This window comes from Ogataea parapolymorpha, chromosome I, assembly GCF_000187245.1.
Source record: "Ogataea parapolymorpha DL-1 chromosome I, whole genome shotgun sequence".
Lineage (NCBI taxonomy): Eukaryota > Fungi > Ascomycota > Pichiomycetes > Pichiales > Pichiaceae > Ogataea > Ogataea parapolymorpha.
The window spans coordinates 664,313-679,956 of record NC_027866.1 but is presented as its reverse complement, the minus strand read 5'-3'; the positions used below and the strand labels follow the sequence as shown (position 1 = coordinate 679,956).

Here is a 15,644-nt window from a genome sequence, read left to right as displayed (position 1 = left end):
TCACCAATGTCTGCAATCGACTCTCCTTCGGTCAGTCCAGTAAGCTCACCGTCGGAGTTCCGCATCCACAACAGAAGAGGCTCGCTACTGGACGTTGGAGGTGAGAATTCGATCAACAATTTTGCCTTTGCCGTTCGACGCTCGGTTAACTATCTCTCCTCGTCGGTAGGGTCCCGAACGACGCTCGACTCCGAGTCTGTGGTGCCGAGCAGCCCGCGCGTGACACCGCAATTGCCGCCCGAAGAGCACACGCCGCTGCTAGAGCCGCCCAAAGATGACGTCTCGGAAATCGTGATCTCTCTCAAGAGCACTCCCGTGCAGACAGTTTTCAACTCCATCAACGTTCTGATCGGACTAGGCATTTTATCTATCCCGCTGGCATTCCGGCTGGCAGGCTGGGTCATGGGCACGGCCATACTGACGCTCGCAGCGCTTTCAACACGATACACGGCCGTGCTGCTGGGCCGGATCCAGGCGCGCAACCAATCGCTGAAAACGTACCACGACATTGCGCAGCAGGCGTTTGGCGCGCGCGCCAGCGTGCTAGTGTTTGTCGTGTTTGCATTGGACCTGTACGGCGCGAGCGTGACGATGGTGATCTTGTTTGCCGACTCGTTCAACGCCATTTTCCAGGGCCTCTCGCCGGCGTTCTTTAAAACCGTGCTGTGCACGGGGCTCGTACTGTTGAACGCGCTGCCGCTGCGCATTCTGTCGTTTTTGAGTTTTGCCGGCATCGTGTGCACCACGACGACTTTTTGCGTGGTGCTGGTATCTGGACTGATCCACCGCACTCAGCCCGGCTCGCTGCTGCACCCAGCACCGACAAACCTGTGGCCGGCGTCCCTGCTGGATTTGTGCTTCAGTCTCGGCCTATTTCTTGCGCCCTGGGGCGGCCACGCAGCGTTCCCAGAGGTGTACGCCGACCAGAAACGGCCCGAAAAATACACCGCGTGCATGTCGACCGCGTTCTTGTTCAGCTACTCGATGGACCTCGCCACGGGCGTCGTTGGGTTCCTCATGTTTGGGCAAATTGTGCAAGACGAGGTGACAAAAAATATCCTGCTTAATAAAGCGTACCCGGCATGGATTCCGACGACGATCGTCGTTTTGATGGGCATTCTGCCGCTCTCGAAGCTGCCGCTCGTGTGCCGTCCCATTCTGTCGGCGCTGGACCGCCGGCTTCCCCCGCTGGCCGCCAGACTCGCCGTCAGTAGCGTGCTACTTGTGTCGTCGCTGCTAATCACAAATTTCGGCAAAATCATGTCGCTGCTCGGCTCCGCCATCTGCTTCACCGTCTGCATCACGCTGCCCCTGCTGTTCTACCTACGGCTTTACCATAGTGAACTCGCCCCGCCCGCACAGTTCCTGCTCGCCTTTATGGCCCTCGTGAGCGTGCTACTCACCGTCGCCGGGTCGATCGCCGTGCTCCTGGTGTGAGGTGTAGAGGGATCGAACCCACCCTCAAATTTTCCTGTAATTAAAATAAGTATCCCCCATGAACACGCTTATTTCCGACCACGACGAGGGAATGGCCACTATCTGGTGAGTTTCCGTAACCTTCCACTAACAGTAGGCTCCTGGCAACGCTGGGCTCCCGCACGGCCCACTCGCGGCTCACACGGCGCAGAATCGAGCAGGTCTCGATCCCTGCCGCGTGCCGGGCGATCGCGAGCCCGCTGTTCGACGCGCCGCTGCGCCATACATCCAGTCTGTTGTATGGTGTAACCCTCGTGTACAAACAGAAAACCGAATACTCGTTCCGTACGTGTTTTTCGCCGGCTACTAACATTCAGGGGAGACGCATGCTATTAGGACTCAGGTTGCCCGGGATCTGGTTGGGGGCTATAGGACTGTCGTGAGCGAGCTTAGCGCGGCGATCGAGGTCGCCATGCACACGCGGCCGGTCAACGTGCTGCGCGACGACCCCAACTTCGACATTGACGTGGGCATGCTGTCGGAGCTGGACCCTGAGCCGGCAGACCCCCACGTAGGGGCGCAGCAGCGGCAGATCCGCGAATTTGATATGCAGCACGCACTTGTCGCTGAGTCGTCGGTCTCAGACACCTCCAGCACGGTGTTTACGCGCAACTCTGCGCACACGGCCGCGACTGGGTTCAGTGGTGGCGGACGCTCGTCGCTGGGCTCTGTCGCGTCGATCGGCCCGCTGGACGATATCATGAACCAGAGTCTTGGCCAGCTGGAGTTTTCGTTCGACGAGCACGGCAACGTGATCGCCAATGCGGCAGGCGACGGCGTCGGCGACGTGCTCGACGTCGATCTTGATTTCGACCTCGAAGGGCCCGAGCTGCCCGAGCTGCCGCAACAGCAGGACAGAGAAGTGTCAATTGTGGACCTGGAGACGCCCAAACGGGCGCGCAGCGACGCCGGACGGTTGAAATTACGCAGACTTGTTTGCGACGCTGAGATCTCGATTTCCACCGCCAAAATGAAAGAGGACCGCGAGCGATACTCGGAGCTGATGCTCTCCGGCCGCAGTATTCCGCCAGTGTCGTGCATGGATCTTATTAGTGCAGAGTTGCAGAAGCTGCCGCCCTTCATGCGATCGCTGCTGCATTCAACAGCTGCTACCAATACGTCGCGCCGCTACAGCCGTGCTTCAAGCGTGTCGTCCATTGAAGAGGCCCGGCGTGCGCTTTCTGGCCAGTCGTCGCGTCGGGGAAGTATCTCGAGCGCACACATCCGGTTCGAAGAGCCGATCCAAGAATTGAGCCCTGTCGCATTTGAGAACGACGACGCGATGCTCGACATCAGTTTTGGCGACGCGTCCGAGCCACGCGACGAGAACCGTCTGCACAGGTTTTATGAGTTGCTGGTAGAGGAGTGTCGCGCACACGGCCGCAGACTGGACGATAGCGAGCGGTCTGATTTGAAGCAGATCAGTTTTGACGTGCTGGTGGGCCCGTGCTCGAGAAAGGCCGCCGTTCAGCAGTTCAGCGACCTCCTTGAGCTCTGCTCAAATAGCGCGGTATATTTGGAGCCAATTGGCACGAACGGGCGGTCCAAGTGGGAGCTACTGCAGCCGGAAAATATCAACATCGTTGCACAGGTTTGAAAAATCATTTTAAATTATTTTTTTATTTTCATGTCTCTACCAGATTACGAGCCATCAAGCTGGACCACATCCTCAAACGAGGCCCTCCACGTGTCTCTGGCGGAGCCAGAGGGCGCTTTCACGTTCAACCCCACATTCACATACCCGATCTTCGGAGACTCCGAACAGATCTTCGGCTACAAGGGCCTCCGGATCGACCTTGCTTTTGACTGCAAGTCGATGTACCCGTTTCTCGGCGTCAAGTACGAGACGAAGCTATCTGATGATGTGAAGGATGTTGAGAAGACGCTGTTGGAGTTTCTTCCTAAGGAAACAGTTGTCAAGGACGAGGCATTGTGGCTAAACAAGACCGAAGAGGAAAACTTCGAAATCCCGGGAAAGCCAGTATACACATACCAGGTCGATGGCGAAACGTACAAGATCTTCAAGTTCAAGCTCAACGACGCAAACGGACTCAAATTGCACTTGCGAATCCAGATCTTCGTCCTGCTGTTCATCGAGGCCGGCTCCTACATCGACAGCACCGACGATGTGTGGGAGATCTACGCGATCTATAAGTGTCCTGAGGATAAGAAAGAGTCGTTTGTCGGATTCAGCACAGCCTATTCCCACTGGAAACACCCAGGAACGGCGGTTCACGATGCTTCAGAGACTCTGGAGTTACAATTCCGCAAGAAAATTAGCCAGTTTATCGTGCTTCCTCCGTACCAATCAAAGGGCCACGGGAAAAACCTATACAATTGCATGGTGGACGAATGGCTTGCAGACGACAAGGTCAAGGAAATCACTGTGGAGGATCCCAGCGAAGCGTTTGACGACCTGCGTGACCGTTGCGATCTGCAGCGACTGAACAGGGCAGACTTTCTTAACGGTGTCAAGCTGCCGATCGACGAGCCGTGGATCGAAAAACAGGTTGCGGTGCACAAAATGGACCGCAGACAGTTCGAGAGATGCGTGGAAATGACGCTATTGTGGATGTTGCAGAACAAGAAGGGTGGTGTCGAGAACCTGAGCGAAAAGAACGTGCGTTTACAGATCAAAAAGAGGCTGTATCTGAAGAACAGAGACGCGTTGGGCGAGCTAGAAAAGGCGGACAAGATGGACAAACTGCAGACGGCGTACGAGCGACTGCGCGAGGACTACGAGCGGATTTTGGAGAAGGCCGGTCTTGCGACAGGCGTCAAGAGAGACCAGTTGCACGAGTTGCCCGATGCAAAGCGCGCAAGGGTGTGAAAGTTTCGCTTTTGGGCTCTGGAATTTTTGAAATTGTGAGTCAGCAATTACGTTATACAATGGTCCGAATATGGAAGCCACGATATTCCCAAAGAAGAAGCAAAATTTATGGGACACTGCCACAGCAACAGTGTTGCGCCCTTTTAACCCAATGCGGAATCAAATGGTCGCATATGGAAATCAACACCTGAAATTATACTTACTTGCTAGAGTTGATAAAGAACTTTATTTCCAAAGGTATTTGAACTCATCGCTATTGCAATGCACAGAACTTATTCTTTGAGATCTTCCAGAGCCCCAACGGCCTCCCAGTTGGCCACTCCGCCACCTCCACCATCGAGCACCAAGTAAGTCGTCGGCACGCGTTTTTCCAACTAACCATATTAGGGGTAAATTCTTTGGTACCACCTCCATTGCTTCCTCCATCAGGAAGTCTGCTGCCGGATCGTTTGGTCCAGAGCTCTCAAAGAAACTCTCTCAATTGATCAAGATTGAGAAGAACTTCGAAAGAAGCGTCGAGCTTGTCGCCAGGGAGAGAAGGGCTGTCGCCAAGCAGCTCTCTCTCTGGGGAGAGGAGAATGACGACGACGTTTCCGACGTCACCGACAAATTGGGTGTTCTGATCTATGAGATTGGTGAGCTGGAAGACCAGTTTATCGACAAGTACGACCTGTACAGAATCACCCTCAAGAGCATCAGAAACATTGAGGCCTCTGTTCAGCCATCGAGAGACCGGAAACAGAAGATCACCGACGAGATTGCTCACCTGAAGTACAAGGATCCACAGTCTCCTAAGATCCCAATCTTGGAGCAAGAGCTCGTTAGAGCCGAGGCCGAGTCGCTTGTTGCTGAGGCTCAATTGTCCAACATTACGAGAGAAAAACTGAAGGCTTCTTTCCTTTACCAATTTGACGCGTTGAGAGAGCTCTCTGAAAAACTTGCTCTGATTGCCGGCTACGGAAAGGCTTTACTTGAGCTGTTAGACGACTCTCCAGTGACTCCGGGTGAGACCAGACCTGCGTACGACGGCTACGAGGCATCCAAGCAGATCATCATCGATGCTGAGAATGCTCTGGCCTCATGGACTTTGGACAATTCCTACGTCAAAGAGCCTGCTCTTTCTCTGCACCAGACTGTTGACGATGTGTACGAGGAGCACCAGACTGAGGACGCTGAGGCTCAATGGGCCGAGCACGAGAACCAGCAGTAAACTTGCTATGTAGTACTAAATGTTCATTACGTGTAAGGTTGGGTAAAAAAAAAGCGGCCACGTCCCGCAAAGAAGGGCGGGCGCGTGCTGCATGGAAGGAAAGTTTTGCGGAGTCAAAAAAATGGTTCCTAGCAGGATCGAACTGCTGATCCCCGCGTTATTAGCACGATGCCTTAACCAACTGGGCCAAGGAACCTGGAACGATAAAGTGGGGGCGCCTCTCCCACATACTGTCGCTCCGCCCCCTGCAGGTCATCGGCGTTTGCTGCGCCAGGGAACGTGAAACACGTAGCCACAGCCGAAAACGGTAACCCGAAGAGTTTCACTTGGAACTGATCCCAGTATAAATAGAACACGTCTGCCTCTGATCCCGTTTTCAATTAACGATCATGTCTGCTAACGAATTCTACTCATCTGGCCAACAAGGCGAATATCAACAGCCTCAACAACAAGGCCAACAACAACAGGTTGGCGCCGACGGCGAGAGGGGCCTTCTCTCGACTGTTGTGGGGGGCGCTGCTGGAGCCTATGGAGGATCCAAGCTAGGTGGCTCGCACTCCAAATTGGGAGGCATTGCCGGTGGTCTGCTCGGAGCAGTTGCCGCCAACAAGATCGAGGACAAGGTTGAGCAGAAATGGGAGCACCATCAGGGTGGCTATGGTGGCCAGCACCACGGGGGTCCAGGCGGTCCTGGCGGTCCAGGGGGCTACGGTGAGCAAAGAGGCGGCTTTGGCGGGCCTCAGGGACCTCCCCACGGAGGCCCGCACGGCGGTTTCCAGGGCGGTTTTGGAGGTCCTCAGGGCGGTCCTCAGGGAGGATTTGGGGGGCCCACAGGGAGGATTTGGAGGCCCACAGGGAGGATTCGGTGGTCCACAGGGCGGTTATGGTGGCCCACAAGGAGGTCCCCAGGGAGGCTTTGGCGGGCCTGGCCGTCAGGGCGGATGGTAAATAGCGAGCAGTAGGTAACGGTTAGAAATGCACTTTTACCCGGCCCATGAAAAATTGTGTCCTGCTAAAGCATTCTTTGTGTTAAGCATGAGTTATATTGCGGGCGAGAACGTGCACTTTGACTACGAAGGGCACTCTGTCCGCATGAAACCGCAAGCGAGAACCCATGCTGGCGCAAAAGTGAAGGTTCAGGTCCAGCTCAACAACGAGAAAGACGACTATCCGGAGTCGAGGGTTATCAAGATAGGCGAGAACGGCGACGTTGTGGTGAGCGAGCTGAGCGAGCTGAGTTCTGCGGACGCGCACAGTCACTCGGAGCACAGCGATGACGACTACTGCCACTCGTGCGACCACGATAACTGCTCGGAGCACTTTGAGGACTACGACGAGGACTACGACGAGTGCGTGCACCACCAGCCGCCCATGGCCCACGAGAAATTGTACTGGAGCAGCACGCTGCCGAGCGTGGAGGAGCGCGAGCAAGTGCGGCAGTTCTGGACGCAGCTGGACCCGCAGAAGCGCCGCGATCTGCTCAACGTCGAGTACAGCGAGGTGTACAAGGTTGTACACGAGAACCCGCCCGGATGCAACTGCCGGGGCTGCAGCGGGCCGAAAAAGGCGTTCGAGCGCGATCTGGAGAAGCTGTACCATGCAATGCACATGACTGCGAACGAGGATCTCGAGCTGAGCTCTGCGCTGGTGCACGAGATGCTGGGGCTCGAGGACCCGAAGCCGGCCCCGACGACGATCCAGGACATCGGCCGTGTGGCCGATGACATACTGAATAACAATGGCAGCTCGTTCATCGACCTGGTGGAGCAGCTGGACGAGGAGCGCGGTCTCCGACCCGACGACGACGACGGCGACGACGACGAGTACGACTACGACGAGGAGTACGAGCTCGAGAGCGAGCGGCAGCGCAAGCAGCTGCACAACGCGTACCGGTATCTCCAGGTGGTGATTGCGCGGATCATCAGCGGGCGGCTGGTGGCGGCGTATAAGGAGAAAGTGGCCGAGGACAGCACGAGGCAGCTGATCGAGGAGCTGGAGGCGGAGGAGCGTCGCAAAAAGGAGAAGGAGGAAAAGGAACGCCGCAAGAAGGAGAAACTGAAGGAAAAGAAGCGGTTGCAGCAGCTGGCCAAAGAGGAGGAGCGCCGCAAGCGCGAGGAGGACAAGCTTGAGCAGGAACGCATACACCAGGAGGAGATGCGGCGAAAGACCGAAGAGGGCCGTCGCCGCAAGGAGGAAGAGAGGCGCAAGCGTGAGGAAGAACAGCGGCGCCGGGAGGAGGAGCAACGGCGCCGGCGCGAGGAGAAGCAGCGCAAGGAGGAGGAGAAGCGTCGCGAGAAGGAGCGCCAGGAACGCGAGGCTGCTCTCAGTGCCCAGCCACCGACGAATGGCTCTGGTGCACCCGCCAACATTTCTGTCGACGGCAACGCCGCCTCCGCCCCCGTGTCGTACTCAGCGGAACAGCTCAGCCAGCTGCTTTCGAAGCTGAACATACCTGTCGAAAAGCCGGATCCCGAACCAATGCCCGCCACACAGCCCGCCGCGCAGTCCTCCCTCCCTCAAAACCCGCCACATAGCCTGTTTGACTTCCCGGAACCGCAACTGCCCTCCCTTGCGGTGCCGCAGCTGTCCTCGCTGGACCTGTTCCCAGACCCGCTACCACAGCTCAAGCAGCCGTTCCCGTCCATCAACAGCTCTATCTGGGACCTGCCGGCCTCGCAAAAGTCCATCTGGGGCCCCTCTTCCATCTGGTCAAAGCCGTCTGCACTATCGCCGGCTCAGATTGAGGCGGTGCAGATTGAAACGATCAAGGCAACTGCAACGCTGGTTGCAGATAACCAGTGTTATCCGGCAAATTTACTCTATGCATGCACCCGTCAGGCAATGCTGTCTTCGTACAGCCTGGACTTGACAATGGATCAATTCGCAGACAGTCTCGCGTCCAAGGTGAGCCAGAAGCTGGGCGTCGCGTTCGACATCATCTACGACGAACTGGCCACGCCCGCGTTGGTGAAGGTGTCACCTGTCGCGACCGACGTGAGCATAAATACGTGGAATATCGGGTTTTAAAGCTCATTATATAAGCAACCTGTATCTAACCATTTTCTGACATCCTGGCCTGCTGCTGCTACCTTGGAAAAAATAATTTTTTTCCAAATTTCAATGTCTAATTTTATGGACAACTCCCGTAATTGACCTATTTCCCTAGTCCAATGTCTCAGAACGTCATCAAGCGGAAGATCGTCATTGTGGGAGACGGTGCTTGCGGTAAGACATCGCTTTTGTACGTGTTCACCCTTGGAGAATTCCCAACAGAGTATCACCCAACGGTGTTTGAAAATTACGCAACAGATTGCAGAGTCGATGGAAAGCCCGTGCGCTTGGCTTTGTGGGACACCGCAGGCCAGGAAGAGTACGAACGGCTTCGACCATTGTCATACTCAAAAGCCCACATCATTCTGATCGGGTTTGCGTTGAACGCTCCCGATTCTCTAGATAACGCAGGCATGAAATGGGCCCAGGAGGTGAAAACATACTGTCCGAACGCGCCCCTCATACTGGTCGGGCTGAAAAAGGACCTCAGGCCCGAAGATGATGGCACAGACGAATACTATGACCAGAAATATGTCCGAAAAGAAAAGGCCGAACAGGTGGCTCGTCTCATCGGCGCCCGAAAATACGTCGAGTGCTCCTCATTGACAGGGGAGGCCGTGGACGATGTTTTCGAGATCGCTACTCGTGCCAGTCTCTTGCTCAAAGAGACTTCAGCCTCCGGCTGCTGTACCATCACTTAATTTGCTCGGAATCCCCGACTTTTCGCTCCTTATACGCCAAACCAACTTCGCTCGTTTATTGTCATGTTATGCTCATGACCCCAGTTACCCCAAGTCTTTGCTCATTTCATCAGATATCCTCAGTCCTATCCTTGCCTTCTAATAGCCGGCCCACCTGGTACCCAACTACCAGGTCTAAGGTGTAGATCGGTGCTCTAAATAGTTGATGTCTAATAACAATTATTTTCAACCTTGATGATTTTCACTTTTGGTTCCGTCAAAAGACACTTTTCGTCAGTAGCCCTGCCCACGGTCTATGCACTGTCGACGTACCCCGCTCGATCGGCCATAGCCGTCGTCAGAATCACCGGCCCGTCCTCGGTATCGATATATCGGGCTTTAACGGCCAGACAGCAGCCCAAACCACGAATAGCCACTCTCGCCAAGCTCTACCACCCTAAAACCAAAGTTATTCTAGATGAGGCCATAGTTCTGTATTTTAAAGGCCCGAATTCGTATACCGGAGAAGATATGCTCGAGCTTCATCTCCATGGAGGTACCGCAGTGATCAAGTGCATAATGGAAAGCCTGGAGCTTTTGCACACTCCTGCAAACCCAATAAGGCCAGCAGAGCCTGGCGATTTCTCCAAAAAGGCATTCCAGAATGGTAAAATGGATCTTACCCAAGCTGAGGGCATTAATAGTCTGATCCACGCAGAAACTGAACGACAGAGACTTTTGTCCCTAACCTCCATGAAGGGAGAAACCAAAGAACTGTTCCACCATTGGCGGGAGCAAATCTTGAACACATACGCGCTCATCACAACATTAATAGATTTTGGAGAAGAGCATGACATTGAAGAAATCGGCCAATTGTTCGAAAGAGCAGAGTCTGATATCAAAACACTGGAAACCGAAGTGAGAGGGTACCTGGAAAGAGTCCAGCGATCACAGACATTAATGGATGGGTTCAAGATTACGCTGTCAGGCCCGCCTAATGCTGGAAAATCATCTCTTTTGAATATTATCGCTAACGAAGACCGGGCCATTGTGAGCGAGATTGAAGGCACGACGAGGGACTCGATCGAGGTGCCTCTAGACATCAATGGATATAAAGTCGTGATTGGCGATACGGCAGGAATTAGAAACGCCGAAAACCAAATTGAACAAGAAGGGATTAGAAGAGCGAAGATGAAGACTTCGGAAGCAGATTTAAATCTGGTGCTCCTCCCGTGCACCCCTCGTGAGTTGAGAAAGGAAATGAAGGACCACATTCGCTCATGTGATAAAGAAAAATTGCTGATAATTCTGAATAAAAGTGATCTGGTTACCCCTGACCAGGTTGGAAACTTGGTAGCGCAACTAGAACAAGAGTTTGAGCCGAAGGAGATCAAAGTCATCAGTTGTCGCAACAAAGATGGTATACACGATCTTTTGAATACGATAACGCAGAAACTTGATCATTGGACACAGGATGAGCCGATATTTGTGTCTAGCAGAGTTCAAAACATCATTCAACACGATCTGCTTTTTGGGTTTGAAGAATTTTACATGCATTCTAAATCGAACGACGTGGTCCTCGCCGCTGAGGCGCTCAAAATTAGCATGGAGGGTATTGGAAAGATCACCGGCGAGGCCATCGGGGTAGAAGAGATTTTAGGATCTATTTTTGCAAATTTCTGCATCGGTAAATAGTCGAGTCTAGTAGCGACATTACTCATTTCCGCAACGATTGTGCCAGATCATTGAGTTTGGTAGTGACTTTGGACGTGTCAATGCTTATCCGGGTAGGTGGGGGTTTTTGCTCTGTTTGTGGCGACGGCACTGGGGCTTGGTCTTTCTGATTTTGTTCCTGATAGTAGCCAGGAACTTCTGTTCTGTCCGCTGGGGCGCCAGGCAGGTCTGGCACTTTCCAAAAACCGCCTACTCCATTGAACAAGTCATTTACGCCAAACCTGCGGGGCAGGTAAGCTCTCCCAAGATTCTCAGCGATCAACGGAAAGGGGAAGTACAGGGTGTAGAATAGCACGCCGTACAAAATTCCCACACCCATTCCTGCCACCACGTCACGAACAAAATGTCTGTTATCAGAAATCCTGGAAAACGCAACAGTGGACGAAATGATCATAGGATACATCAAGGAGATGATGCTTTTGCAGGAAAGACCTCTTCCGTCAAACAGATTGAGTTTTCCTGCGGTGAACAGAAACTGGACAGTGGATGTTGTGGTGATTGTCGACGCATGGCCGCTTGGAAAGCTTCTCAATCCCTCAAAAATAAGCCTGTGTGACGGGTTGGCGCAAATTCCGATTGTACTCAGCGAGCCCAACTGCTGCGAAGCAAATGTGAAGGGAACGCATCTGGTGAGAAAGTCGGGACGAGGAAGCGCAGAAACGTTTTTCAGAATAACCACAGTGAACAGTTGGAATGCAGAGGCGCCTAACATTGCTAGCAGTGCACAGTGGATATCCCATGCCTTGCGAGAAGGGGGCAGCTTGGTGACTAAAGAGCCCGCTAGAACCACTGCCAAAATCGGCACCACAACGGCCATGACCACAAGCAGCCATATTGGAGCTAGAGTCTTTGCCTCCTGAACGTACATGTGCATGATCGATGGGTCTCTGACGTCAAAGTCGCTTGTCCGTGGCGTTCCAAACACTCCATAAAATATGGCCCCCAAAAGGATAACCAAGTAGAATGCCCAGTCCAGAACGTACGATATAAACGTGGGAAGCGAGACATCGTGGCCGTTGACGACCATGAATGTTTCCTCAAACTCAAACTCTGCTCCCTGTGAGAAAAACATTGGGTATATTAAGAAGAAGGGTATTTTAGCTTATAAAATTATCCCGCTCAGATGTATCCTTAAAACGGTCGGTCCCCTTTCTGTCACCTAAATTTGCGTGCCAAAAATATTTCATGATGAGGGGAAAATAGATAATCTTATTTGATATGCTTTCGAATCTAGCTGGATGGGCACTTTTCGGGGCTTTTGCAAGGGCATACCAGCAAGCTCTGCGGAATGTGAGTTTCACTTACGCTCCAATGGGATATGTCTATTCGACTGGAGCCTGGGTAGGATTTGGGTACCTATTTGAGAAGTGGGTCAGGAACAACGATGAGATTATAGAGGAAAGATTGAAGAAACTGAAGGAACAGAGACAAAAGACGGCGTGAGCTGCGTCGCAGCAACATATTACCTATTTATTTATTTATTTATTTATGGCTCTGGTTCATCCTCATTCCCCAAATCAATATAGCCCAGGTCCTCATAGTCCTCTTGCAAATTGTTCAGCTCTGCCTGCAAGTCGTCCACTTCGGCGGCCTCCTCCTGCTCCTCATCACCGCTCGAGCCGTCGTCACTGCTGCTCTCATCACTCTGATAATTCTCGTCCTCCTCTTCGTCGTCGTCGTCCTTGCCGACGATCTGACTGCCTCCGGGCACAAGCTTGGCGGCCTCTGCGAGGGCGCCAGGGTTGTCGGTGTTGTTCTTGAGCTGTCTCTGGGCCTTGAGTTCGTCCGTCATCGACCTGTCTCTGAGCTCTTTGCTCTTGACATACTGGTCGATCTTCTCGAACTCTTTCTGGTCGATCATGGAGAACTCGTGTCGCTCGGAGTCCGGCAGCAGCGTCAGTGTCACATTGAACGTGAGCCGCGTGATGGATGTGTATGTGATGGACTCGATGTTGGTGGAGTCGAATATGAGGATTGGTTTCTTGAAGCCGAATATCACATGGTTGGGAAGAAAATACAGATAGCCCTCTTTAGACCCTTTGTACGCGTCCACAAAGAAACATTGCGGGCCAAATCCTTTCACGAGATCAAACCCGAACGTTCGGAACTGCTGCTGTAGGAAGTCTGTCAGGTCGATCTTATCCAGCAGCGGGCCAAACTGCTCGCTCAATTCGTCGTTGTTGAACTGGATCAGTATCGGGTCGTTCTTGTACATCTGGCCCTTGTTGGAGTCGTAGGTGATGAGTAGTGTTTTGTATTGTTTTTTCTCGGGCACATCCAAAACAACAGCAAACTGAATATTATTCGCCGACAGATCTGTGATCAGCAATTCTGGCTTCGACTCGAGGCTTTTGGTGAGCGCCAAAAACACTTTGCGCTCGCCAGAGAAACAGCCAAATACAATGTTGAGTTTCTTGCGGATCGGCGACTGCACAGACAGCTCTGGGATCTGCAACACGATGTGCGAGCCAGCCAGACTTGTAGGCAGGACGTCGGCGTCGGAGTCCAGCTTGCGGCGCTTTGCCCCGCCCATATGGTCGATGATCGCTCGGAAAACCTCCTCCGCCGGCGGATATGCGTTTACCACGTCCTGGACCTGGATTCTCAGCTCTGCAGGCAGAAAATCAAACGACATGGCGAAGATAACTTTTTTTTGGTCGCGTCGCGTCGAAAATAGATAAATAGAACAGGGACCCTACTGAAATTCCTCCTTGTTGAAAAAAAAGACTGTCTCCTTTTTTCCCCATGTCGGTCGCTCTTCCGCTGTACGAGGACGAAGAGTGCAGTGATTACCTGCCTCCATCGCCAAGACAGGTTCTGAGGATCTCCATCAATCTCAAAACCCTTATTGACAAGGTTATACCTATTCCGCTGAAAGAAGAGCAGATCCTTGGTTTGGACTCGATTGTTTTGACAGACAAGCTGATCGACGCGGTGTTGGACGCCGCAGGCGGAGAAGGCCCTTCTCGCAGACGGTACCAGGCGTGTCTCGTGTTCTGTCTGCTTAAAGTCAGCGAATGGTACTACTCTTTGACCATCAAGGAGCTCTCTGACGACACACTGTACGCAACCAGGATGCTGGCGGCACAGAAAATCGCCGCCACACTGATCGAGCGTGAGCAGGACGAGAAGTATCTGTTTATCTCTATGCTCTGCAACAGATACTCCATCAACCTCCACGACGTGGACTCTGCGCCTGAGAATGCTCTGGAGCTGGCTGTCGACACACATGCCACTATCATCATCTCGTCAGGCGGCTACCAGAGATGTCTGAAATGGATATGGAGGGGCTGGATTGTCCAGTCGTCCACAGATTCCTCCAATTACGTCCTGTTCAAGGGAACAGGAAACACGAACTTCCTCAAGCACTTTGACCCCGACAGAATCAAAACCCCATTGTACCAGAACATTTTGGAAATCACGTTTTCGGTCCTGTATCTCGCGCTTTTTACCTTTCTTGTCAACACCGACACCATCTCCTCCCATTTGGGAGCCGTCGAGGTGGTGTTCTATCTGTTCACCATAGGATTTGCGCTGGACGAGCTGGTCAAGTTCTACCATGTGGGCTACTACTATATGCAATTTTCCAACGTATTTAACGATGTGCTGTATGCCATCGTAATTGCGTCGGCCTCTACGCGATTCATTGCGTTAGCTGCCCATTCTCCAGACAAACGCGACCAGTTCAACGTCATTTCCTACAGACTCCTTTCGTTGGCTGCTCCGTTCATGTGGTCTCGGCTGCTGCTGTATCTTGACGTATTACAGTTTTGCGGAACCATGATAGTGGTGGTCAAGAAGATGATCAGAGAGTCCTTTATCTTTTTCTTCTTATTGGCCATCATCACCGTGGGTTTCTTCCAGGCGTTTGTCGGTTTGGACCAGGCAGACGGGAAGAGGGAGCTCACGTCATTCTTAACCACCACGATGGTTCAGACGGTTCTTGGGGGCCCGAATTTCGACACCATTGAGCGCTTTGCATACCCGTACGGAGCCATTCTCTACTACGCCTACACCTTCATTGTGGTTTTGGTCTTGCTCAACATCCTCATTGCTCTGTACTCGCAGGCGTATGGAGATGTTGTTGGAAACGCAACAGACGAATACCTTGCACAATATTCGGCCAAGATTCTCCGGTACGTGCGTGCTCCAGACGACAAGACTTTCTGTCCGCCTTTGAACCTCGTCGAGACAGTGTTCCTGCAATTGCCGTTCAGCTGGTGGCTGGACAGAAGATTGTACCTTTCGCTATGCGACAAGGTGATGGTTGTGCTCTACCTTCCTGCGCTGCTGTTTATTGCCAGCTACGAGGTCCAAGCTGCCAAACGAGTTGAGTACAACAGAAACAGAAAGGTTGCTGACGACAACAACGAGGAAGACACTCCTTGGGATCTCACCGACGGTTTCGACCACAACGACGAGAACGGAGACGGTATTCGTGCGTCGATCCAGACCCAGAGAAGGGCCGAGCAGGAAGACCCTGGATTCGCAAAGAGTTTCAAAGCTTGGGAAGCTAGACTTGACAGACTTGTTCCTCCTATTGAGCTTAGTAAGAATGCGGGTGTTTCATGGGAAAACTACGAGATTTACCATAAATTGGACGAGTTGACTCAGCTTGTGAAAGCGTTGGAGAAAAAACTGGACGCTAAATAGAAATAAATAA

At 52.8% G+C, this 15,644-nt stretch overlaps 11 protein-coding genes and 1 non-coding gene across 12 annotated transcripts; 9 read left to right on the top strand and 3 right to left on the bottom strand.

Moving 5' to 3' along the window:
- Positions 1-6: 6 nt before the first annotated feature.
- Positions 7-3,073, top strand: HPODL_02221 (putative membrane protein; the record flags this gene model as incomplete). The annotated part of the gene is made up of 2 exons (XM_014081843.1): positions 7-1,339; positions 1,794-3,073. The coding sequence occupies 2 exons, from the start codon at positions 7-9 to the stop codon at positions 3,071-3,073; spliced, it is 2,613 nt and encodes an 870-aa protein (XP_013937318.1).
- A 30-nt stretch (positions 3,074-3,103) lies between these two features.
- On the top strand, positions 3,104-4,306 carry HPODL_02220 (Histone acetyltransferase type B catalytic subunit; the record flags this gene model as incomplete). The annotated part of the gene is made up of 1 exon (XM_014081842.1): positions 3,104-4,306. One exon carries the CDS (start codon positions 3,104-3,106, stop codon positions 4,304-4,306), a length of 1,203 nt encoding a protein of 400 aa, XP_013937317.1.
- A 261-nt stretch (positions 4,307-4,567) lies between these two features.
- HPODL_02219 (Sphingolipid long chain base-responsive protein LSP1) lies at positions 4,568-5,516 on the top strand (the record flags this gene model as incomplete). Its single annotated transcript, XM_014081841.1, has 2 exons — positions 4,568-4,653; positions 4,694-5,516. The coding sequence occupies 2 exons, from the start codon at positions 4,568-4,570 to the stop codon at positions 5,514-5,516; spliced, it is 909 nt and encodes a 302-aa protein (XP_013937316.1).
- Positions 5,517-5,638: 122 nt separating this feature from the next.
- Positions 5,639-5,712, bottom strand: HPODL_05395. The gene has a single exon. It is a non-coding gene; the product is annotated as a tRNA-Ile (tRNA).
- A 193-nt stretch (positions 5,713-5,905) lies between these two features.
- HPODL_02218 (uncharacterized protein) lies at positions 5,906-6,478 on the top strand (the record flags this gene model as incomplete). The annotated part of the gene is made up of 1 exon (XM_014081840.1): positions 5,906-6,478. The coding sequence occupies one exon, from the start codon at positions 5,906-5,908 to the stop codon at positions 6,476-6,478; it is 573 nt and encodes a 190-aa protein (XP_013937315.1).
- A 13-nt stretch (positions 6,479-6,491) lies between these two features.
- Positions 6,492-8,543, top strand: HPODL_02217 (uncharacterized protein; the record flags this gene model as incomplete). The annotated part of the gene is made up of 1 exon (XM_014081839.1): positions 6,492-8,543. The coding sequence occupies one exon, from the start codon at positions 6,492-6,494 to the stop codon at positions 8,541-8,543; it is 2,052 nt and encodes a 683-aa protein (XP_013937314.1).
- Positions 8,544-8,686: 143 nt separating this feature from the next.
- HPODL_02216 (GTP-binding protein RHO2) lies at positions 8,687-9,268 on the top strand (the record flags this gene model as incomplete). The annotated part of the gene is made up of 1 exon (XM_014081838.1): positions 8,687-9,268. The coding sequence occupies one exon, from the start codon at positions 8,687-8,689 to the stop codon at positions 9,266-9,268; it is 582 nt and encodes a 193-aa protein (XP_013937313.1).
- A 234-nt stretch (positions 9,269-9,502) lies between these two features.
- HPODL_02215 (tRNA modification GTPase MSS1, mitochondrial) lies at positions 9,503-10,942 on the top strand (the record flags this gene model as incomplete). The annotated part of the gene is made up of 1 exon (XM_014081837.1): positions 9,503-10,942. One exon carries the CDS (start codon positions 9,503-9,505, stop codon positions 10,940-10,942), a length of 1,440 nt encoding a protein of 479 aa, XP_013937312.1.
- A 22-nt stretch (positions 10,943-10,964) lies between these two features.
- HPODL_02214 (Conserved hypothetical membrane protein) lies at positions 10,965-12,053 on the bottom strand (the record flags this gene model as incomplete). Its single annotated transcript, XM_014081836.1, has 1 exon — positions 10,965-12,053. One exon carries the CDS (start codon positions 12,051-12,053, stop codon positions 10,965-10,967), a length of 1,089 nt encoding a protein of 362 aa, XP_013937311.1.
- A 146-nt stretch (positions 12,054-12,199) lies between these two features.
- On the top strand, positions 12,200-12,424 carry HPODL_02213 (putative membrane protein; the record flags this gene model as incomplete). The annotated part of the gene is made up of 1 exon (XM_014081835.1): positions 12,200-12,424. One exon carries the CDS (start codon positions 12,200-12,202, stop codon positions 12,422-12,424), a length of 225 nt encoding a protein of 74 aa, XP_013937310.1.
- Positions 12,425-12,467: 43 nt separating this feature from the next.
- Positions 12,468-13,616, bottom strand: HPODL_02212 (Protein with a role in regulation of Ty1 transposition; the record flags this gene model as incomplete). The annotated part of the gene is made up of 1 exon (XM_014081834.1): positions 12,468-13,616. One exon carries the CDS (start codon positions 13,614-13,616, stop codon positions 12,468-12,470), a length of 1,149 nt encoding a protein of 382 aa, XP_013937309.1.
- Positions 13,617-13,726: 110 nt separating this feature from the next.
- Positions 13,727-15,634, top strand: HPODL_02211 (Calcium channel YVC1; the record flags this gene model as incomplete). Its single annotated transcript, XM_014081833.1, has 1 exon — positions 13,727-15,634. The coding sequence occupies one exon, from the start codon at positions 13,727-13,729 to the stop codon at positions 15,632-15,634; it is 1,908 nt and encodes a 635-aa protein (XP_013937308.1).
- Positions 15,635-15,644: the final 10 nt, after the last annotated feature.